Consider the following 25,332-nt stretch of genomic DNA (forward strand, 5'->3'; position numbering starts at 1 on the left):
TCTGGTGCAATGAGGATTAAAATTTGTCCTAGTCTTGAGTTCTGAATCAGAACGAAGACCATGTCTGTAGAAAAACACATACTGATGGTCTTCTGCTGGGAAAATGTGAACAAATTTGTGAGTGCCCATTTCGAAAGACGATCAATGGCTTGCTGTAGCTGTCTTTCTATGGCCATATATTGCATGACAGAAGATGTTAAAGTCAACCACACAGAGGGCATTACTTATGGTTTGGAGGAAGTTGTTTGGTCATTGAATTAACCTTGATTGCAAAAAGTGTGACACTTAAAACTGAATCTTTAGGGACCCCTTCCTCTTGGGTGTAAGGTCAGGAGATAGAGAGAGAGAGAAAGAGATAGGTTCCCACTCAAACTTGGAAGATTCAGCTGGATAAAAAATTCTTTAAAAAAGAGGGAGATTTCCTCTGAGACCAAAACTGTGTAGGTCTTTCAAATTCCAAATCGCCAAGTAGTATGATATGTTTTTTCCATATCAAAGAAAACCAATACTAAATGCTCACATTTTAGGACTGTATCTCTATTCAATACTTCCAGTCAAATTAGATGATTGTTGTAGAATGATATTTGCAAAGTTAGATTGTGTTCTGGATAAAAGGTTATTTCTTTCCAGAAACCATAAAAGATGAGAGTTAACCATTTTTTCCCGAATCCTGAACAAGCAGTGGGTCAGAGCAATTGGATAATAGTTATTTGGAGATTTTGGATTCCTCTCTTGCTTAAGAAAGGCAATAATCCAACATCAATTGGATATTGTGAATGCAAACAGTGTGAATGAATTCATGAATAAATATGATAGCTGGTGTGTGTAGTATGTGGCCTCCCTTGATGAGTTTCTGACTCCCTGGAGGTTTCTCTTAATAATAATAATAATAGCCTTTTGCTGTTTATTCAGAAATCCATTCTCACAAAAAAATTCTGATGAAAAGGTGCACAGCTGATCCTTGGCAATGGATCGGCTGTGGACCAGTTATTGGGTCCAACAGTTGGGCAATATTCAAGCATAGTAGCTTTCATTTCTTCTTTCATGTAAAGACTGTTGTATTTTTCTACTATGCTACCATTTGAAGAAAACAAAATTTGTTGTCATTATGCTTTGTATTTTTGGACAAGGTGGAGGGGAGGGGGATTAGCAATTGCTGTTAGATTGGCAACTATGCATCGATTATGTTCAAGGATAGTGAGCTGATGGGTGGTGTATCTGCTTTTCATTTTCCATATTTTATCCTATGCTTTTCTTTTTTTTTATTGGTTGATCGTCTTATAGAAGATGAATATTAGATACAGGATTCCTTCTGGTTCTGATGAAAGATGTATCTTTCTTGGGCACATTGGAAAACAATGAGGTATGTTGTTGGGTATGTGTGGAAGATTCTCCACACTTTCTTCTGAGCTTCCATGGCTACTGTGCAATTATCATTCACTCCCCCCTTCCATGGTTTAGGGAAATGTGGAAACAACTAGATATTTTAGCAACTTCAGTTGTTGCAGTTTGTATACACTGTCATGTGCTTCACTGTATCACTGACAGGTAATGAGATGATAATCATAGAATTGAATCACTAAAGTACACAAGGTTGGCCAATTTCCTTGTTTTCATTAGCTTAGGAAAAATTGGACGCTTTTTAAAGGTCTGCCTTTTATTAAAGATCTGGAGGCATGTCACTGATCCTTTGTAGTGAATGCTTCATTATTTTTTAATAACTGGATTTTTATGTAGTGGGATAATTTTTAACATGTCCTCAAAAGTGAGCCCATATCAGATTTTCTCTTTGATTTGCCTAAGGAGATTTTTGATTTCCCTAAGACAGCAAGTCATGCCATTCAAGAATGTTGTTATTGTGAGAAGCTGGAATCAACATACACATCAATGTCCAAACTGAAATTTTGTTCATGGTTGACTTCTTATCATGAGAGGGTTTATCAGTGTTATTGCTACTTTTGTGGTATACTATCTCTTTGCCTCCTGATAAGTGATGCACTGATCGGTTTTTATTTTTTGGGTCTCCTTTTCACCCTTCCACCTCTGGCATGCTTGGGAGTATACTAGGTCTCCATCACAGAGCATTTCTCTGTTTTACTGCCACACTGAACACAGATGGCAGAGCTGACACAAGCAGTCTGAGAATAACCATAAAGCAGCACAAAGGGTTAGAGATATAGAACCTTCCTGGACAGCTGAGATAACATGTTTTAAATATTGGTAATTTTTGCTGTTGAAGGTAAGGACAATGTTCTCAGATTCTCCTACGAATGAAGATTCTTTGTATGCACTCCTTAGTCCTTCAGTTCAGGGCAGATCTCCTCATTAGGAACACTGGGATGGTCCCACTCTGATATTACACCTCTAGAAAAGTTTTGCGCTGGGTAACATAACTGGTGGTATTTCCTCCCCCAACTCCTAGATAGATATAGCATGAAGTAATTTTTCAGACATTGTCACCATTGCCTTCAATAAGAATATCTCCTGAATGGAGTTTCTTTGCAGAATTTGGAGATTCTGCCAATCCTTCAAACCCTTCTGTATGAAGAAAGGTGACATTTTTTCAAGTAGATATTCCCCTGATGAATGCTGGATTAAAAAAAAGCAATGCATTTGTTGCTGTTTTTTTTTCTTATTTTGATTTTCTGTTGATGTTTCTGAACATGGTTGTAATGAGAATGAAGAATTACTCATTCTCAAAGGGAGTTTGATTCTGTATATATTGTATGAGCTCTCTACCTACCATGAAGCTACACATGGATGCCTGCTCTCAAAGACCACACTAAGGAGTGAAACGCCAGGGCTACCTTGAATGCTATAACTGTTACCACAGTAACTGCTGAACCCAGTCCCTGAACTGCAGGAAAGAGACTTATTAATACTGCTGACTAATGCAGGCAAGCCCACTAACTGAATGATCATAGCCAGACCATCAAGGTCTACCCATCCTGCCAAAGGAGACTGAAGTAACATAGACTACTGGAATCACCCTTTCTAGATATCCACATGTTGCAAGGCAAACACAGCAGCAAGATGTTGGATCCCAGTGTGGTCTGGAAGATAGGACAGTAAAAAAGATTCAGGAGAAGTACAGTGAAGAATACTGAAAGAAAAGCATACTACAAAAATAAAAACAAAAAGGTCTAGTACAGTTACTGGGAGGTCCCATCCACCATGAAAAGGTGCCTTACATGGAGGGGCTTTAGTATATGGCTCATTTTACTGTTAATGTTTATCTATGAAGATTGGAAGACTATGCATCTCCTTTTATACCTCCATGAACAATGGTTGCGATGTATGTAGCAATATCCACTACTATGAAGGGGCATCCAGATTGAATCAGATTGTGTATTTGAATATCATTCTGCTGCACAGTGAAGTAAAACACAGATTTATTATCCTAATGAAGCAATCTTAAGGATATTATATTTACAACAGCTAAACTCTGTCTGCATGGAATTTGGAAAAATTTGGGATTTGAATACATAACAGTGTACATGTTATGTGATTCAATTTTGGTTTCTGTTTGGTCATTTTACTGGCAAAATTATTTAAACTGACTCCCTAATAAAATTCTATTAATCAGATTCTTTGTAGCGGCTAACTCAGGCAAAACAAAATTATCAGTCAGCTATGAGCCTTTTATTCTCCTATAGGAAGTAGGCGAGGCCATTTTAGCCCTATCTAACTTTTGGAGACTGAGAGGTCAGTTCAATCTTCACTGGTAGCCAATAAGAAATAGTTGGCTAAAGACTATCACTAATTATACACTACATCTGGTGAAGAGAGGTAGGTGACAAGTGCTGCCATCTCATGGTCCCTAATCTTAACACTATGTTTTATTGTCTGAAAACAGTGTAAATTCTACGGTCAATTTTCTTGAGTTTATGGAATGACAAGCCAAGTTTCTAGGAGAAAAAAAAACCTGCTTGCTTGTGCCAGAGATCGACTAACTTGGGAACAGTCAAAACAAGGCACAGAAAAGTTCCTCTATTCAGCATCTAGAATTGAACTTGCGATGCATATTTTTCAGGTGTCCTAGCGCCACAGATGGCACATGCCAAATTGTACTATAAGTAAACAATTATAAGAGTCTGCTAAAGCCTAATATCTGGTCATAAAAATATATGGGTAGATATTCATATATTCCAGGAGTGATTTTCATTGTTATTTGAGTTTTCAAAACAAGAATGTCTCTTCTCCCATCTGTTATAATTCCAGTTTTATTGGAGAAAGAATACAGTTGACTCTTACTTGAGCAAACCTATAGAGACCAGAAAAATAGATTGTTATCCCCCTCCGCCACATATTCTATTCTTTTAATAAGCAAAAAATTCAAACTAATAATGATCAAAAAATTCAAACTAATAATAATTTTTTTTTTCCTTATTCATTTTTTGGCAGAAAACAACCAAAGGGCTGTCATAGTCAAAAACGTTTTTATTTATACATGTAAATAAGATCTATTATATGTCAGAACATATATCAATATACACTCATAAGCCAAAATATTATGACCACCTACATGATGATAACATGAATTGATCTGGACTTTTCCAGCAAGAGAATACCCTGTGTCCTAAGGCTTACATACTGTACATGTATGATTCAAAGATCATATCCAAGCATTCCATGCTTCCCTGGCCACCTAATTTTCCTGATTTAAATCCCATGCAACATTTGTGGAATCACATGGAGCATATGCTAGTTGACACAAGTGCCTCACTTGGTCACTAACCTCAAGGAAGTTCTTCTATTTAGTTGGTTCAGAATACCCCCAGAACACCTGCTATGGTCTAGTGAAGTTGATACCAAAGGGATAAAAGTGGCTATCTCAGCAAAAGTAGGCCTAATACATAATTAGATAGGTGTCATAAGTGTTTATCCATCCAATGTACATAACATCCACTGAATTAGAAAACTTCATGCAGATATACATAAAGGTCATTTATGAAGCATATATGCAAAATACTTGGTCACATGCATCACCAGGTGTTCTAGTGATTATTTAAGAGTGCTGCTGGTCAGTAATCATCAATACTTTTGATCACAATAGGAGAAAAAAAGGATCATTAGCAATTCGATAAAAATTTATTGTGGGTGGCCATTTGGCTAGAGTCGCAATTTTGAAAACAGGAGAGCTGACTAGTTTTTCAAAAGGTAAGATACGCTGTGTGTGTTTTTAATCAGTGGAAAAATAACCCACACTGACTGTCTAAGAGGCACAACTGTGGTTCTAAGACAATGCGGAAGGAAAGAGATCACTGTTGTCTAATACGCACAAATAGAGCTTCCTGTGTGCTGTGCAGCAATTGACTGAATCATTTAATATAGGCTGTTCCCGACCCACATATCACCAAATTATACGCAGGGAATTGAAAAAGTTCGGTACTGGAAGTTGCATGCCTATAAAGAAACCACTAATTTCTACGAAGAACTTGGAAAGTTCATCTACATTGGTGTCAGGAACACAGTGACTGGGAAAAAAAAAAATCATGTGGTCTGACCAGTTATGGTATACCTTGTTCTGTACCAATGGTAGGCAGAGAGTTTGGTGAGATCCCATGAAACAATAAACCTAGCTTGCCTTGTAAACACAATTCAAGGTATTGGAGGTGGTGTCATAGTATGGGGTATGTTCTTTTGGTACAGAACAGGTCCCCCTGATATTGCTGGAAGGCCAGGTATTCTGCAAAAAATATCCAAACATTGCTGCCAATCAAGTCCATCCTGGAATGTTGATTTTTTATCCAGCAGGTGACAGCTGTTTCATGGGTGACAATGCTATGGTTCATCATACAAGAACTGCTCAGCAGTGATTCAGCAAGCATGACAGCAACTGCCACCATCTTACTTGGCCACCACAAAGCCCAGATCCAAACCCCACCAAGAACGTATGAGACATGTTAGTATATTAAACACTCCTGGAAGTTGAGTATGAGAATGATTAAGAAGGGCATGAGGACCAGATTTTTTCTCTTTGGAGAATGGTAAATTTAAATGGCCTGGTTGGCCAAGTGGTTAACATAATCTCCAACTCACAGGCTGGAGGTTCAAATCCCATTTGGGCATGGATGTTTTGTGATTACCTTCAGATGGGAAATTAATTTCACTATCCATTATGATAGTGCTTCCCAAACTTCTGGATGTCAGGGCACCCTTTGGAAAAATTAAAATATTTCACGGTCCCCCTCGAATAAAAATCGACATATATTATTATATTTATTGTATTTATATTCAATACAAAATATACACAGTGAATATTGCAAAAATCAGATGCAAATATTACATTTTTAGCATCTTATATACACATTTGACATGGCACATTATCTCATATTTTTATATAGATAGATATATTGTTATTGTACATTTGTAGTACAAGCACATGAAATGTAAAATGATTAGTAATAAAGAAAGAATTAAAAACTTCAAAGAAGTTCAATAACAATTTAATGTGATGAATGTGTTTCAATACTGCTACACAAAAGGTCAATATCAGGTGAAATATTTGAAACTGCAATTCCTAGATTTCTGCTTTGAAATGAAACTTATATGAATAAGCATATATTTACTAATATTCATTAATCGTCGAAATACGCAGGAAGCAAAATTTGTGAAATCGCACCAATGTGTGATTTTTTTCCATTAAAATATAAAAAATAACAGTAAGTGCCAGGGGGGGGGAACCCCCCTTTCGAGTCTTCAAAATTCAAGGAGAACTGGTCTACCAGTCCAGAACTCAGGGGGTTTGGCCACTGGAACCCCTCCTTTCAAGTCTTCAAAATTCGAGTCATCAGAATTCAAGGAGAACCGGCTTACAATTAAGAGATCAGGGGCTTGGGTGCCGTAGGCACCAGAGGGCAAGCCCCCTTTTGAAGGCTCAACATTTGAGTCTTCGAAATTTGAGTGAGTCATCAGAATTCAAGAACCAGCCTACCAGTCCGGAACTCCGGGGGGGGGTCCCCTGTAGTCCCCACTTTTGAAGACTCGACACTCAGGGGCTACCATGTCGAGTCTTCAAAATCACTAAGTGTCGAGTCTTCAAAATCACTAAGTGTCGAGTCTTCAAAATTCGAGTCATCAGAATTGAAGGAGAACCGGCCTACCAGTCTGGAACACGGGGGGGGGAGTAGCCCCCCTAGTCTATTATAAAAAGTTAAGATTTATCAAAACTTACGTACACATACACAGACCATACATGGCCATTTGCAGTGAAGAGAAATGAAAACAAACGTAAAAGTGCAGTATTAAATCATAACTGCATAAAATTAACTGTTATTAATTTCTTAAATTAATTAGCATAAAAATAAAAATTTTATAATGATTCATTCATTAGTGTATAAGCTAGGCTACTGCGAAGATCGTATCGATTGCACTAGGCTATCATATTGCTGCTTCTTGATTATCAATGCATGAATCATTATACCTGTAAATAAATATGAATTTCTTTTTCACATTATCTTTTCATTTTTGATGTCTGATGTTAGAATGCATATAACATTTATAGTGTTTTGTATCTATTAAGACAATATTGATGTAGGTACTGACAGATATATGATTCATCTTGTATACAGATGATGCAAACTTACAGTATTGATTAATACAGTACTGTAAATTTATTTTCACTTCTTTATGATTTTCTTTAATAACATTTTCTTTTCTCTAGCTTACTTTATTGTAAGAATATAGTATATAATACATACATACCATACAAAATATGTGTTAATCTACCATTTATGTTATCGGTAAGACTTCTGGTCAGCAGTAGGCTATTAGTAGTTAAGTTTTTGGGGAGTCAAAAGTTATCCGCAGATTTTCGAACAATGAGGGGGAGGGGTCGGTGCCCTAACCCCTGCATTGTTCAGGAGTCAACTGTGTGTGTGTGTGTGTGTGTATAAAACTTGAAATCATTTTTGAAATATTCAATATGATGCACATTTCACAAATAAAATTCGCCTGAAAAAGTTGCAACTAACATCATGCCATATAAGCTTTGTGAAAATGCAACTGCTTTTCATGGGAAAGTAGTACACACACACACACACATATATATGTGTGTGTGTGTGTGTGTGTGTGTGTGTGTGTGTGTGTGTGTGTGTGTGTGTGTGTGTGTGTGTGTGTGTGCTAAAGCTTGCTCCCACCAGCATTTTACACACTTGTAGACACTGCCCGGTGCAAATGTGTTAAAAAAAATTAGGCTGATATAATGGCTCCACAACTTTCTATGACTGAATATTCATTTTGAAATGCCTCTTGTGAACATTAAAATGTTTTCAATAAATTACGACTAGTGTTCATTAATTTACGTATCTATAATTAATGACATATGGCATAGAAATTTTTATTTATTTATCTGTTGTTGTTGTGTGGAAAATTCTGCAGTATACTGAAGGTGTGCACACATAGTATAAAATACCAAAAGACTAAGATTAGTATGTAGAATTTAGTTTTACACAATTACTGCTTAAAATTAAATATGAACATGTCAAATTAAAAAAAAAATGACAAAGATGCAATAGAAAGAAAGTTTGAGGAAACATTAACAGCCAGCACAGGCTACAGGGGCCATTGTATAATGTCTTTTAATTGCATGTGTTCTTCTGGTCTGCTTTGCAAGATGAAAAACTCAAGTTGCTGGGTGGAAATTATATAGAGGAGGAAAATGTAGATGAAAGTAGAGAGCCCAGGATCAGCAGCCAGTTGAGACACCTCATGACCACAGAGAAAATTGCAACCTGATTGCACAAGATGGTTAGTTTGGTAAATAGCCCTACACTAGAGCTAATCAAATGCAAATACCACATGAGTTTAATGCCACATCATCATCACATGAGTTTAAGCACACCACAAATTGGTACTTAAGCAGCATAATGAATAAGTACTTATTATCAGGGAATAGTTTATGTGAAACATTTAACATAATACTTTTGCCTTAATATCTAGAGCAACTTCATGAGTTTTAAATTAAATAAGTAAAACATATAACAGGAAGACTCAACAAATGGACTGGATACGGCAGGTGATGAACAAGTATGAAAGTACAATCTTTCATACTATAGATTGTAAAGATTGATATTATATTTCCTATATTGATAGGAAAAATAAATACTAGAGCAGTTTTGAACAGAACTTGGAGATACTATCAGGACTAGAATATTTACTGATTTTGCTATAAGTAAAAATATAGTTATATTCCTCTACATGCTTTCCTCATAAAGACATCCATAAAAGAACATGGATATCACCAGATGGCAGAGTATTTAATCAAATTGATCATGTGCTTAGAGATACCGCATCAAGTATTATGGAAGTAAGATCATATAGAGGGGTTTGCTGTGATTCAGATCATTATCTAGTCAAAATTAAATATTGGAGAAGAATCTCAGTGGAGAAACAAGAAAGACATGAAAAAGCACTAAAGTTTAACTTGCAAGAAACTTAAAGCAATTGAAGTTAAAACCAAATTCCAGAATAAAAGGAAAGAAAAAATAAAGGCCAAAAATATAGATATAAACAAGATGTAGAAAGAAGTTGGACATACATTAAACAATGGATTCTGAATACTGCAGAAACTCTGGAATAGGAAAATAAACAAAAGAAAAGAGATTGGTTTGATGAAGAATGTGCTTAAACAGTAATGAAAAGAAATAAAGCATATAAAAAAATTTACTGCTAGACCAACTAGGATTAAAGAAGGAAAATATAAAGAACTGAGACAAGAATCAGATCAAATATGTCGAAGGACTAAAAGACATGTCTTTAAATGAAAGGCAAATCTACAACTGATCAGGTACGTATAGTTAAACAATTATTAGAGAAGTTTTGGGAATTTGAATTAAATATTCATCAGATTTTTGTTAATTACCAATAAGAATATGACAGCACTAACAGAGGAAAATTACTATTATTATTATTGTTGTTGTATGGGCACCTCCACAGAGTCCAAAGACTCATCATGGGAGACCCAAACTATCTACATAGCTCTCCTTGAATCCATTAACAGACAAAACACTCACAAATAACTCTGGCATCCCATTTCACTCATTCACAACTCTCTAAGCAAGAAATCTAGTTTTCACAACCCTACTAGCCACACCTTTATTCAACTTCCAGGGATGATCTCTTGTTCTGACCCCACTAAACGAGTGCTAAAACATTTCCTCTGCATCAATCCAAAAAAAAAAAAAAACCTTTAAGCAACTTAAATGTTTGTATCATATCCCCTCTTTTCCTTCTATCAACCACCTTCTGCAATCCACACAACACACCCTCAATCTATCCTCATAGGGAACATTCCACAGACCACTCACCATCTTGGTTGCTTGCCTCTGAATCTTCTATACCACTACCTCATCCCCAAGAAATCCAGGAGACCAGACCTGAGCAGAGTAATCCAGTTGTGGACGTATCAAGGCCTTATAAAGAGGATTAATAACTTCCTTATCAATATCTCCTCTAAACCACTCCTAAATTTCTAGCTTCATCTATTTCCTGGAGTACAGTGCCATCAATGTGATACACAACTTGTAATTTATTTATCCCAAAATGCATAAATTTAACATTTCTCCACATTAAACTGATATCCATTATCTCTTGCTCCCACTGATGGCCCATTTAAATTGTCCAGCAAGCTCTCCATATCACTTTGATTAACTATTATTTTACCTAATTTCACATCAGCAAATGACTGAATATTTCCTTTCAGGTTATTTCTTATATCATTTATGTACAAATCAAACAGTAGTGGTCTCAGCACTGAACCTTGCAGCAAACTACTAGTCGTCTATTTTTGCCTTGATACCTCCCCCTCCATATACCACTTTTTGATGCCTGTCCAGCAGCTACCCTCTTATTCACATAACCAGTGTCATATTGTTTTTTCTAATATATGTAACTGAGTTCTGTGTAGTATTCCATCAAATGTGATTTATATGCAAATTATGAGATTAATATATATTTTGATAAGCTAGTAAGATATAAAATTAACAATGGAAAGTTCAGAAGCACAGGTTAATATACAAAATTATTTACAGATCTCTTTCCTTTAACTCAAGGATTAAAACAAGGAGATGGTCTGCATCCAATACTTTTTTTTTAACTTAGCTTTGGAATACAATATTCAATCACTGTCAATAGATACTAAAGACACTAATTACAATTCAGCACAGGTTGTAGCATATGCAGATGACATTAACATCATGTCAAGAACAAAACAGAAAGTAGAAGAAATGTATTTGGAACCAGAAAAATCAGCACAAGAAATAGGACTAAAAATTAATCGACAAAAACCCAAAATAATGATTAATACTAGGCAGAATCAGTTAACTGATACAAGCATGAAAATTGGGAACATACAGTGATCAGTATCACATGGTTTAGTAAGAATACTTAGAAAGAAAATATAATATTTTTATCCATTTCTGATTTATATAGGCTACAAAAGATAAAAAGGCAAAATGTGTCTTCAATTGGATATTAATGATCATTATTTAAAATTAGTTACTGTCCTTGATTGTACTGTATTTCATTAACCTCGTACTTAATATAATTTTTCTATAGTATAGTACTGGTAAAGCAATAATTTGTGATAAAACTAGAATATAGGTAATCCCTTCATCCAATACATCTAGTTATTACAAAGTGATTTGATCTCCAAACATACTGATAAAAGTTCAGTAAAATACTTACTTATCACTAGCACAAACACGAAAGCAGCTCATAAGCAACTCAGCTGCCTTTTCTAAGGTTTCTCCAGGTTTTTCTTTTGCCTTTTTCAATAGCTGTTTATCAGCCTATTGGACATTAAAATACAAAACTTAATATTCTGATAATACAAATTAGCAGAGCTTAGTAGGTAATACTCTGATTTTTCAAATTCTTAAAAAAAAAACATATAAGCAATCAATCACATTCATTTGTTACATAACAAGCTCAAAATTATGCCTTATTTGAAAGGCCAGATACTTAAAAATCTGGAAGAAAAACCACAAATTTAACGCATGTCACAGTTTGTAATCATTGATTGTAAGTTCTCAAAATGCTATCTACTTCTGCATTTATGAATATTAAAAGTAATTTCTAATTCTAGAGTAACCAAGCAACAATGGAAGTAGTTTTCTATGTTTCTTAATGGGATAATAAATTTTATGAAAACTAGCAAAACAACTATCTAGAATTACTATGCCAGTTTATAAAGTGAAATATTTTGTATAAGTGAAGTTATTTTTCCAAAATTGAAGGGGGGGGGGAGTTCTAATAAAAAATTAAAGCAATTCATAACATGAAAATTGTTTTTATATAATATTTGAGTTTTCTGTCATTCAATAGAAGAAACAGATTTTTTTAAAATTTATTTTATTTTCCACTGTTGATGTGGTAATGCTACTTGGCTAGTGCAAAGCAGTCTGTGTTTTGAAAGATTATACGACACTTTGTTTATTGGAAAAGCGAGTCACACAGGAAACTGCAAATGATAAATATCTCTGATTACATTATAACTAATAGAGAAATTATACTAGAAAAAATGTTGAAATAAGAATTGTAACATAAAAATTGTAATACTAGTGGTGATGGGTGGGGGTACAAACTTGGATAATTTATTACTGTGAATGGGATCTTGTTTTGACAAGCGCATTCTAGGCTTTGAAGAGTTGCATCTTTATGTCGAGCATCTGTTTTAGCTCTACTGTTTAAGACTGTTGACACAATGTGGTCCTCAATCTATTCCTGATCTGTAAGTGACTCCTCAGCAGTGCATTTTGATAAACCACATGTCATTTAATGTAGAAAAACTTGCATTCAAATCCTGTCCAGGATGTAGGAATATTTCTGGAAGTCAGTCAGTCTCAGATGATAATAGTAGGATTTTTCCTTCTGTAAAAAAGTGTACTGATTAGTTGGCAAGCAGGTGCAGGTGCAACGTAATAGTGTCATCCAGCTCTGATCTCTAAGACGTTCTTAACAGCATTTTAGACATCAGAGGAAAGGAAAAATCTGAAGACAGTAATTATTTTAATTTTACATTTTTGAAAGTCTCTCATATGAACTTAAAAGTTTGCTCAATGATTAACTAAACCAAATAGCAAACATCATTAACAAAATTCAAACAAGTTAAAATCTTGAGAACCTAGCAAAAGTTTTTGATATTTGCAACAAATATCAAGAACAGATTTGGAGCAGAGCTACTGCGACCAAGCGGTCCCCAGGTGGGGGATAGAGGAATGGCCATCCGAAATGGTGGTTGGTTGCGAATATCCAATAAGCAGTCCCGGACCAAAACAGGCATGCCTGGAGGCCCTAAGATAGCAGCCCCATCACCAGCTGACAAATTCTTATACTCGGAAATTTCAAGGGAATAAAAACCGGACAGCCCAAACGAATAATGAAACGGAAGTGGAAAAAAGGACTATGAACTGGATATGGATCGGAACAGTAAACATAAGAAGCATTAATCAGAAGATCAAATAAATACAAAAAAGTTCTAACAGAAAATGAAAATAGAAATAACAGTAATTTCAGAAACAAATAAAAAAATCAAATGGCTCTACAGAACTTCAGGACTACAGTTTAACCACCTCACTGGCCATTATGGATCAAATACGCATAGACGTCTTGGCCAGTAGCGTGGTTAATATACAGTGGACTATCTAACAAAAAACAAGCAGCTGCAGATATAGCCACCATGATCAGCAATAAATGGAAAGACAAAACTGAATCATATAACTGGATCTCTGAAAGAATAATAATAATGGCTAGACTTAAATTAAATAAGAAATTTATTACAATCATACGAAATATGCACCCAAAGAAGGAAAAAAATATGAAACAGAATTCTTTTTCAGATTTATTGATTGTTTGTGTAAATATCTACCTGTTTGTATGGGTTTTCTATAAACTGAGAATGATAAGGAACCATCTGGAAGATGTGTGATTAGTGTATCTGGGAAGCATAACAATCACACCATCACAACAGTATGGTATCCTAAAAAACGCTAACCCACAGAGCAAGAGCAATTTGTTCCAATGACAATGCTCTTACTGCTGAACTCGCTCACTTGCGCCACACCTTCTTATGGGGATTATAGCCAATAGCTATAATCCCCATAAGATAGACAAAATACTAAATGCTCCCCATAAATACCCCCCACTGTCCACCACAGAGAACTACAACAAAACAGTCACCATCCCATACATTAAAGGCACATCAGAAAAGATACCTAGAGCGATCAATAAACATCAACTACGCATCATATTTAGACCATATGTCAAATTGGCTAATCTCATCCGCTCACCCAAGGACAGCACCACTCCCTTATCACATCCAAGAGTTTATGAGGTACCGTGTTTGTGTGATCAAGCTTACTAAGGTCAAACAGGAAGAACCGTGGACATCTGCCTCAGTGAACACATAAAATACATTTGACACTATTGCTATTGCAAGTTGGGTCTAGCAGACCATGCTTTGGATACCCTACACACAGGATCAACTGGAACAAAACAAAAGTACTGCACAGAAGCTTTTACAAGTCAGAGAGATTGTTCTTAAAATCAACAGAAGACTTGAAATATACTCCGAACCTCAATAAGTATGGCTGTATAAATTTGCCTAAGATTTGGGAGATAGTCATCTTAAGACATAACTAAGAGAGCACCTAATTAGGACTTGAGTCTTTGTAGGTATTATTTCTGGGAAAATTCCCATGTTACTGCTCTAAAAATAAACCATTATTTTAATGGCTAATATAGCCTACTTTCATTTAGGAGTGCCCCTTTTTTACTATGTCATTGGCTCTTTATCCAAAAATCTAGGGCATTACTGGAGTGTTATAAAACTAATATATGAAGAATAAAAAACAAAGGAGAAATTTTGGACATACCTTTTTGGATGTTGTTTCCTGTCTCCTTATTCCAGAGATGTGCCTTCATATGCTGTTAAGCTGTTAAAGGAAGGGTTTTTTTTTTTTTTTTTTTTTTGGGGGCAGGGGGAGTAGAAAAATTATTTGAAAAGAACCTGGGTTTTTGATATATGTATAATATTATTATTATTAAGGATGGGTAGAGAGCGTTTTGGAAGGAGTGGGTGTGAGAGAAGGATCTGAAGATAGAAATTATTATTTTTTTTTTGAGGGGGGGGGGAGGAGGGATTTAAGTAAAAAAAAGTCAGGGGTGGGAGTTACGGGGTGTTCGACAACTGTCGTCTTCAGAACTTGTTGAAGAAGTGGATGCTATGTCATGTCGGTTAAGTGTTTCTGTCTTTGGTGTGCTTGTGTTGTATCCTATTGGTTGGAGTCGTGACCTAATTTTTATGTTGTGGAGCTTCAACTCTCAGAGATTATGTAGGGTCGGTGGATGTTTATCGAGTTTTCGTCTCATTTTATGGCTATCATTTCCAATATTCTAAGCATTGTTTCGTTGTCTTGTATGTCTAATAGTCGATTTGCAGGGTTTGTTTTTGTTTGAGGGTGTGGACTGCTATCTCAGTTTATCCTGTACTTTGTATCCTGTTTTTTTTTTTTTTGGTTGTTGCATTTTTTGTTTAAATGTTCTGGAGTAGGGATGTTACAGTCACGGAAGTGTTCTTGTAGTCTTGTCCATCAAGACCTGATGGTAGAACCTGTGTAGGGTGACATAACAGTCTTTTGGCAGGGAAATTTGTAAACAACTTTTTGTTTACAAATTCTATAACTGAAACACCTATCTTCTGAATTATTTTGTCATAAAATAATTCTATGAATAATTTTATTTTTTAAGGAGGCAAGCAAGATGATACAATGTCAGACACAATGTAATAAAAACCAAGATTTAATACTAAATCAACTCTCAGAAGCATACATAAAGGATCTGCATGTTAATGAATTAGACTGTGAGACAAGCTATGCCATATCTTCTTCTTCTTATTATTTTTGGTAACCTCTATGGAGTCAACAGACTCATTGTGAGAGACCCACTCAACCAGCAACATATCTATCATAATGAGATTTGAAGTTATTTATACTACTGTATGCCCACAGATGCGAGACCCTTCGACACTTCTGCACATGTCAGAAGAAGAAGAAGAAGGCAAATCCATTCTGATAATAGCATAATCAATGCGCTTCGTGGGATGAGTGTTTATTATTATACATCAGAATATTAGCTTTTCTTTTATGAAAATTCTAGTTCTTAAAGTAGTAACTATTTAGCTTTAGTTGGAAAATTTACATATAAAGCATGTGATTTTGTGTGCTATTGTCCAATTCATACATCTTTTATTTCTTTCTCCCCTTCAGCATGAATTGACTATTCTTGACAATCTGCTAAAGTCGGCTCTATGAAGTGTGGGCATACAATACCTGTATTCACAATGCACTCCGGTAATGCATTCCACTCACTAACAACTCTCTACAAACAAATCTACACACGACTTTTTACACAACTTCCAGGGATGGCCTCTCGTTCTTCCCATCCTAACATCCACTCTTTTTATAATTCCTCCTGTATTAATCTGATAGAATCCATTAACTAACTTGAAGGTCTCTATCATATCTCCTCTTTTCCTCCTATCCACTAACCTCTGCAATTTACATTCCCTTAAACACTTTTCATAACCAACACTCCAGATTCCTGACAGCACTTTGGTCATTCGTCTTTGGACCCTCTAGTGTTTCCACATCACAATGAAAACAAGGTGGCCAAATCTAAGCACAGCCAGACAAATGCCTTATATAGAGGCACCAACACCTCCTTATTCCTACATGTCCTTTTTTATCATAGCAGCAATACAATGTGCAGTCTTTGCAACACTGGCAATGTGCTCTGGGAACCTCAGTCCACTGTCTGCCACCACTCCAGGATCCCAAATTTCATCCACTCCATGAAGTACAACTCCACCAATACAGTACGTAGCCTTATATCTCTGTATCCCAAAGTGTAACACCTTACATTTATTAATATTAAAACTGCAACCCACTGATTTGTCCAAGCTAAAAGTCTATTCAAATTTTCCTGTAGAGAATTAACATCAGCACAACTCATGATAATTTTGTCTAACTTTGCATCATCATCAGCAAACATTTGAAGATCTCCAGTCAATTCACATGAAATATTATTAACAAATAAGTTAAACAGTAGGAGTCCAAGAACAGACCTGAGATACGCTACTGATGACCTTCCTTTTCTGAGACACTGCTCCATCATATATAACTTGCTTGTGTGGTTCAGAGAGCCAATCTCCAATCCATCTAACCAATATAGTATCTATTCCTATCCTTTGCAGCTCTTGTACACCAAATTATAATGTGGTAATCTATCAAATGTGTTTGTAAAGTCTAAGAATATCACTCTATATGATATTCTTGGACCTGATCATAAAACATAATATGTACTTATCATAAAATGTAAGCAGATTGCTAAAACAAGACTTGCCCTTCACAATCCAATGCTGACTATCATAGAGAATCTTATGTTCATCAACCCAATCCTGTATTCTATTTCTAACCAATTTTTCCAATGCTCTGAACACAACTGCAGATATATAGTCCAGACTATAATTGAAACATTCTGTTCTCAAACCATGCTTGTGGAGAGGTATTATTTTGCCTTCTTTTCACTCCTTAAAACCTTCCCCACTGCTAGACTTTTGTTAAATAATCACTGGCTAACTCACTTGCAAAATGAGTTAGCCATGCCCTTGGGCAACACTTGATACGCCTCTGATTCTTTCACCTTTAATTCTCCTAATTCTTGCCTTCCTTCTACATTGCACAACATCATTCACACCACTGTTCATTAAATAATTCCACTATATCATTTGCTATGGCTAATCTACTACTATAACTATCCACCAACATCAACCTGCCATAATTATTTTCCCTCTTGCTTGCCACATAACAAAAAAAAAAAAAAATCCCTTGGATTAGCTTTGACTTGACTGGTCAATCTCCTTTCATATTCTACTTTTTCTTTTTTACCCATGCTTGTCTTTTCTGGCCTGCACTTTATATTCTTCATGCATCCGTTCACTGCAAACTGTCTTGTACGTCCTTCATAACTTTTTTTGTAACAATGCTTACTTGATTTCACTGTTCATTCATCTCACTGCTTCTCTATTTATTTGTTTGTTCAACTCTTGGTATGCAGTTATGCAGTGCTTGTGTTAGATACTGCCTTATCATTCCCCATGCACTGTCAACATCTTTCTACACAGCTTCTGTTAATCACCTACCTTATAGTTACACACACAGACCTTCTTGATAACAACTTTTTCCTTTTTGACTCTTTCCAAACCAATATCTCATGATCACTTTCATCTGTTGGTGAAAGTGAGATATTGATCAACACGTAGTGTTGATACCTCATTTACAACCACATCCTGTGAGGATATCACCAAATCTAACACTGATAATCTTCATGTTGCATCCATAACATGATATCCTGCAAAAACCCAAAAATTTACTCTCTTTGTTACTGCAAGGGATATCCAGAAAGTAAGTTCCGTTTTGGAATATTTTCACTGCAGCACTGCAATCGCAATGGCGTGCATGCGTATACTGAGTTTGTTGATTCCTTAACAAGGCATTGGTGCCATTTTCAGACATTCTCGCAGTGCATAAGCTTCTTGGTGTGTGTTTATAATGTCTAAGAAAATCGAATCGCCCGCTGCATGTGAAATTAGGTCAGTTATCTGTTTCTTGAATGCAAGGAACATTAGAGCAGCTGAAATTCATTGGCAAATTATTGAGGTTTATGGAGAACACGCAATGAGGATTCAATGGTATGAAGATGGGTACTTCTCGCCACCTTTGGCTGGGTACAATTCTATCATTCCCCATATAGTCCTGACCTCACGCCAAGTGACTTTCACCTGTTCAAACATCTGAAATCTTTCCTTGGTGGCCAGTGGTTTCAAGACGACAATGAGGTCAAAGAAGCAGTCAATATGTGGTTTGCATCACAGGCAGAAACCTTCTATGACGAAGGTATACAACTCTTGGTGCCCTGTTATGATAAGAGCCTGAACAATGGTGGAAATTATGTAGAAAAGTAGTGAAAAATGTCTACTTTAATTTCCAATAAAGTTTTTTTGTAAGTATATTTTTGTCTCTCTGACAGCCCATCAGAACTTATTTTCTGGAAGTTCCTCGTATATACTATCCCTTCTTTCCAATCCACATTTCTATAATTAAAATCTCCCTTTAGGATCATCTTCCTTTTATTTACCCAACTAATTTGTCTAAACATTTCACAATCAATACTCTCTATATTTTATGGCCTATAACAGCATCCATTAGATATACTATTCTATTGATTTCAACTTCACACCAATATAATTTCATTTTTGCTAAAAATATCACATTGGAAACTAACTGAACAGATATTTCTTTAATATAATTCTGACATCTTAAGATAATAAAATAAAAATGGTACAGTAACACACAGTCTAACAGGCAAATGAAATACAAGCCAATGCTGTAATTCATAATCATTGTGATTTTGTTTCTTTCAAGAAGTGTAACAGACATAATTCAACACAATATTTCATGACTAGAAAATCAATTTCCTTTGAAATATGTCTATCTATCTTTTTTTTTTTAAATTTTTTAAATTTAAGCCATTAACAGTTATTTTGACATGATACTGTATAAGAACATAAAATCTGACAGGTATGTGGAAGAACATACCAATTACTATAGGACAATATTATCTATTTACATGAGAGTGACAGCTGATTAATATTCACACTTTTAAGCGCAAAAAATCTTTCCCCCTTTCTTTTTTTTTTGGGAGGGGAGATGATGTCACGTCTATTTAAAAAAAAATATAATTCACCTTATAACTGATATTTTGATGTAACACACCTCAATAAGAGTATAAGCATGTAACCTCTCTGCATGACTGCAGGGAACCAAAAACCGGTTAATCCTGTATATAAGATTGTTATGTTTACAATAATAAAAAAAAAATCTATCTTTCTATCCCTTCCATCTGCTTCAGATGGGAAATCTCCTCCTCCTAATGAGATGCAGCCGGCACGACGCCACTCCTCTACTGCATCCCTATTGGAGGTATTCATGACTGTAGTCCATGTGTGTTCAGGCACCAGTTTGCTTGCTTGCAGGATGAAAACCCCACAGCTAAACGGGGGGGGGGGAGAACCCTACTGCCCATGCCCAAGATTGGCTAACTTGGCTATGGCTAAGGAAGATCCTTAGCCCCTCACGTCTCCAACGGGAATCGAACCTAGGGCACTCCTTTCCCAGACATATGGTTCCGAAGTGCACAGCTACTAGGCTAACCGTGCAGACAAAATATGTCTATTATTTGTCAAATATCAGATCTAATAGCTTTAAAAAAAAAAAAAAACTATTCCTAACTAATCAAACTGCCTTGGTCTTCCTTGGAGTCATTTTTCTACCATTTCTGCTTCTTTTGCTAATCTGGCAAAGAGAACACTAATGATAAGACAATAAAAAGACAAGTAGAAGCTGCATCCTTAATCCTAAATTGTATAGTATTATCATAATATCCTGTATGCTCCTTGAAGGTACATATCTGGATATGATATGCACCTTCAAGATAACCTTTAATGAAATATTATTGACATATAATAATAAAACTTTAAAATAACAGTAGATTATGCAGTGGATAGTGGATTTTTAGTGTAAACAGTAATCATACAATGCAGTGCAGAGTGGCATTCCACAATGAAAATATAATATAATATCATATTATTATATAACATCATATAATAATAATAATTAGTCACATTTTAAAACCCAGTTTTTTATAAGTGATTATTATCTAATGAATTACTGCAAGAGTTTCATTAATTTCATTTGTTATTTATATAAGTTTTTTTTTTGTGTGTGTTATTATTATTAAAGCAACAGAAAACAGCCAATCAACCATAGAAGGAAAAAAATATATATATACTTACATTTGTTGCTAATAACCTGAGATCTAAACAAAGTGCATACATAACTGGTAAAGCCCAGTTTTCATCCTTCTGACTCTGCAGAATCTTGATAAATATCATAATTATGTTAAGAAAGTTTAGTGTTATGTTGGCAGTATGCACTGGCTGAACAAAAACTTTTTTCTTTTTATCTTCAATAGTATAAAACAAATTAAAATGGTTAATTTTTGAATTAATAAACTGTTGTCTGGGCATAAAGATAACATTAATAAAGGCAATGTGTCAGTAACAAAATGAAGAAGTCTGAAAATGAGAGGGTCCACTCCCTCCCCACAACACTTTTTATAGCATATGAATATTTGTGTGATGTAAGTAAATATTCTGTGTGCATAAAGATGATGTCCATTATGAAAATTAGAATTCACAATTGTTGTATGGAAAGCTAAGTCTGAGTATGAAAAGAAACTGGCTCTGCAAGCTAAAATAACCCCAAAGAATTCAAGTGATATACTGCAAGTAAAAGAAAGAATGAATTTGAAAGCATAACTACTGAATGCAGATGGTGTGAGAGTGACAGATGTAGAACAAGTTGTTCAACTAATGAGTTGCTGATTTTGTTGAAAGCTATTAACCTGGTGTATGCAACATTGAGCTCCCTGATACCTCTTTACCAGATGAAGAAACTCAGGTGTAGCACAAACTAAATAAGAATTCAGCAATAGGAACAGATGGGATATCAGCAAGGGTGCTAAACGAGTGTTCAGCTAGACTGGCTATTCCTTTAACCAGGTTATATAATTTTACTCTTAGAACAGGGAAGAGTCTGCAGGCGTGTAAAGACTGTTCGTAATTCCATTGCACAAGGATGGTGCAAACTGATGTATCCAACTATCAACCAATCAGTATCTCAGGAGTGGTGGTGAAGATTTTGGAAAAGTTGGTTAGAGCTTGCATTCAGAAATAGGTTGGCAGAGAATCTCTACTTTGCAGCAAACAGCATGGGTTTACTAAGGAAAGGTCATGTTTTAGCAACTTGCTCACATTCTATAACAATAATAGCATTGAACTAGACAAGGGGAATGGATACACCATGATACTTTTGGATTTTGCTAAGGCTTTTGATAGGATACAGCATGGAAGACCATAAATAGGAAAATATGGATTTGGATTACAAAATAGTGCAGATAGAAGAATGGCTGACTGACATATATCAAAAAGTGGTATATGTGGGATGTGAGTCTACAAACTTTAAGGTAACAAGTGGTGTACCACAAGGGTCAGTCCTTAGTCCACTGTTTACAGCCATTCTCTGCCTGCAAACAGTGGTCCTTGGTCCACTGTTTGCAGACAGAGAATGGCTGATATGCAGTACTTGCAGAATGATTTCAATAGGCTGGAATTGTAGTGATGGAAAAATGGATGTCCATTCAATGCCAGTAAATGTAAAATCATGCACAATAGCTGTATGCTGCCTGTCAAATCCTTCCCAATGTCATTAATGTAAAGATTGAATAACAATAGACCAAGGACTGATCCTTGTGGTACACCACTGGTTCCCTTAAATTTTGCAGACTTACATCCCCTGTATACCATTAATTAGATAAATGTCATATTATATTGATGGGATTAATCTAGAAGAAATTGATCAGGCTAGGGATCTTGGAGTGTTAGTAGATAGGAAGTTGAAGTTCAGGGGCCATGGAGCAAAGAATGCAGATATAACTCAAAAGAGAATTACAATGCTGAAACAAATTTCGACATGTAAAGATGAGGATGTCATTTTGCCTCTTTGCAAGGCCTTGGACTTTTGTGCACAGGTCTGGTCTCCTGGTTTCCATTGTGATTCTGATACAGTGGAGAGAGTGCAAAGCACAGTGTTAAAAATGATATCAGGATTGTGAAATACTGATTACGAAGACAGCTTGATAATTTGCAGACAGGAGAAAGAGGGGTGATATGATTGAGACTTAAACTTCTGAAAGGGTCATACAGAATTTCAGTTGATGGATTTTTTTTTTAGTTTATGGAGAGGGTGAGGAAAGAACAAGAGGCCATCCTTGGAAGCTGAGAATGAATGCCACTAAGAAGGGGATGAGATCCAGAATTTTCTCTCATAGAATAGTGTGTGATTGGAATGGATTACCATTGGATGTTGTGTGTACAAGCAGTGTGAATGAATTCAAGAACAAGTATGATAGCTGGTGCATGTAGTATGTGCCACCTTGATGAGTTCCTGACTCCCTGGAGTGCTCTCTTAATAATAATAACTGGTAAAGCTCAGTTTTCATCCTTCTGACTCAGCAGAGTTTTAATTTTCTTCTTCTTGGCTTAGAATATTAGGCAACTGTTTGCCTGTAATAATGTTTTCAAGGGTTTAAAATGTCTTCTGCCCATCTCCTCCTGGGTCTTCCTCTTGATTTGTGTCCCTTGGGTTTATATTTCCAGGCAATATTTAGCCATCTGTCCTCATTCATTCTTTCTACATGGTTTTCCAGTTCTTTCTATAGTTTGCGATAGCTTCTGTTATGTTAATTATGGATAATTGTTTTCTTATTTCTTCATTTCTTGTCTATTCTTTCATAGACTGTGAGTGGTCTTAGGAACTTCATTTCTGCAGCTTCTACTTGTCTTTTATCTCATTTTCCCCAAGTCCATGTTTCAGAATTGGTTTGGCTATTATTTTATACAGTTTTATTTGGGTTGTTCTAGACATCTGTTTATTTAAGTGTCTGTTCAAAGTACCAATGACTGATAGGAATTTTTACTTTTTTATATGCAATGTCGATTTCTCCATTGGAGCTTATGTAATTTCCTAGATATTTAAATTTGTTCACTTGTTCTATTACTTTATTGTGGATGACTAGTTTGCACCTTTTAATTTCTTTACCTTGAAATGCTATTAATTTTGTTTTATTTATTTGAGATTTTCATGTCATATTGTTCTGTTCAATACATGTAGATTTTTCTGTAATTGGTCTTCACTTAAAGCAAAAATAACTTGATCATCAGCATACAAAAGGCTGGTTAATTCTTTATTTCCTATTTTAATTCCAATGATTTTGTTTGTCCTCCACTCTCTTGAAATTTTTTCCATATACAGGGTGTTCGGGATAAATTTGACAGTTTCGTAAGGAAAAAGAAAATCTTCTTTGTATCTATTAAATTTAATGAATTGACAAAAAAACATTACAGGCAGAGTTAATTACAATACTATCAACAAGATTTACTCAAAATAACCACCATTAGCATCGATCACAGCTTCAATTCTGCTTCGGAACCTCGAACAAGCTGATGCTACAGTCTCCCTGGGAAGGGCCGCAAAAACTGTTTTAATTTTATCCATTAACTGGGCTTTTGTATTACTGGAAGTGCGATTGGTGTCTTTTTCAACTGCGCCCCATACAAAATAATCCATGGGGTTAAGGTCTGGGGAGTTTGGAGGCCAAAGATTTGGACTGGTGAAGTCGTAGAAATTTTCAGACAACCATTTTTGACTTTTCCCAGAGGTGTGGCAAGGGGCCGAATCCTGCTGCCATACATACGGCCTACCATTGGCTACCCTAGTTATCCAGGGCTTGACTACAGTTAGCAACTCCACGAACAAAGCCCGAATTCCAATGCCAGGGTTCTTCAACACCTGTTCTTGCAGATTTGCGAGGAATTCTGCTGTACGAACGCAATCAGATCGTCTGCTAGGGATCTTTCTTCTTGCTACATCCTCGTAGTCACCATTGCAAGTCTCTAGTTCATGCCTGATTGTTTTTACTGTATTCAGGGAGCATTGGGCAGCAGTCGTAATATCCTTATTTTGATGGCGGGCACGAATCATCATGATACAAGTTATTCTCTTCCATGATTCAGGTGGGTTCCAGCTATCCATCCTTTCTGACATCTTGTATATGAATGAAGAAGGGTCCAAACTTTTAAATGAAGAGAAGTGTGTGTTAATACATGTAACTTACGGAAAAATATAATTAATTATAAATATGTCAAATTTATCCCGAACACCCTGTATATATATATATATATATATACACAAATCTGAAAACAAACCCCAACTCAACATCACCAGAGTTAAAGATCGGTACTATCAACGTAAGAAGCCTGAATGGCAAAGAAATGGAGCTAGCTGAGGAATTAAATAAGTACCAGATTGACATAATAGGAGTGACGGAAACAAAAAAGACCAAAACTGGTGAGATCTTTCTGAGCAATAAATACAAAATGTTATATTCAGGCAATGACAATCAAGGAAAAGAAGGAGTAGCCATAGTATTCAACACAAAATACGAGGCTAATCTTCTTGAATGGCAGTCATTCTCAAGTAGAGTCATGTGGGCAAATATGAGAATGGGGAACTGGACAATGAGATTTATTTGTGCCTATGGTTCCACAGAAGGTTCTACTAAGGTAGAAGTGGAGGAATTTTTTGACGCTTT

At 35.7% G+C, this 25,332-nt stretch overlaps 1 protein-coding gene across 1 annotated transcript in view; it reads right to left on the reverse strand.

Moving 5' to 3' along the window:
* PCID2 (PCI domain-containing protein 2) overlaps positions 1–25,332 on the reverse strand; it is a 191,431-nt gene that overhangs the window by 115,817 nt on the left and 50,282 nt on the right. Inside the window, exons 6-7 of the mRNA XM_090411518.1 lie at positions 20,915–20,998; positions 11,689–11,792 (exon numbers count right to left, since the gene is read on the reverse strand). Coding sequence (XP_090267644.1) covers positions 11,689–11,792; positions 20,915–20,998 — 188 coding nt within the window. The remainder of the gene's footprint in view (positions 1–11,688; positions 11,793–20,914; positions 20,999–25,332) is intronic.

The sequence above is a fragment of the Typopeltis vanoorti genome, chromosome 21 (assembly GCF_054136105.1).
Source record: "Typopeltis vanoorti isolate ZY-2024b chromosome 21, IOZ_Tvanoo_1.0, whole genome shotgun sequence".
NCBI lineage: Eukaryota > Metazoa > Arthropoda > Arachnida > Uropygi > Thelyphonidae > Typopeltis > Typopeltis vanoorti.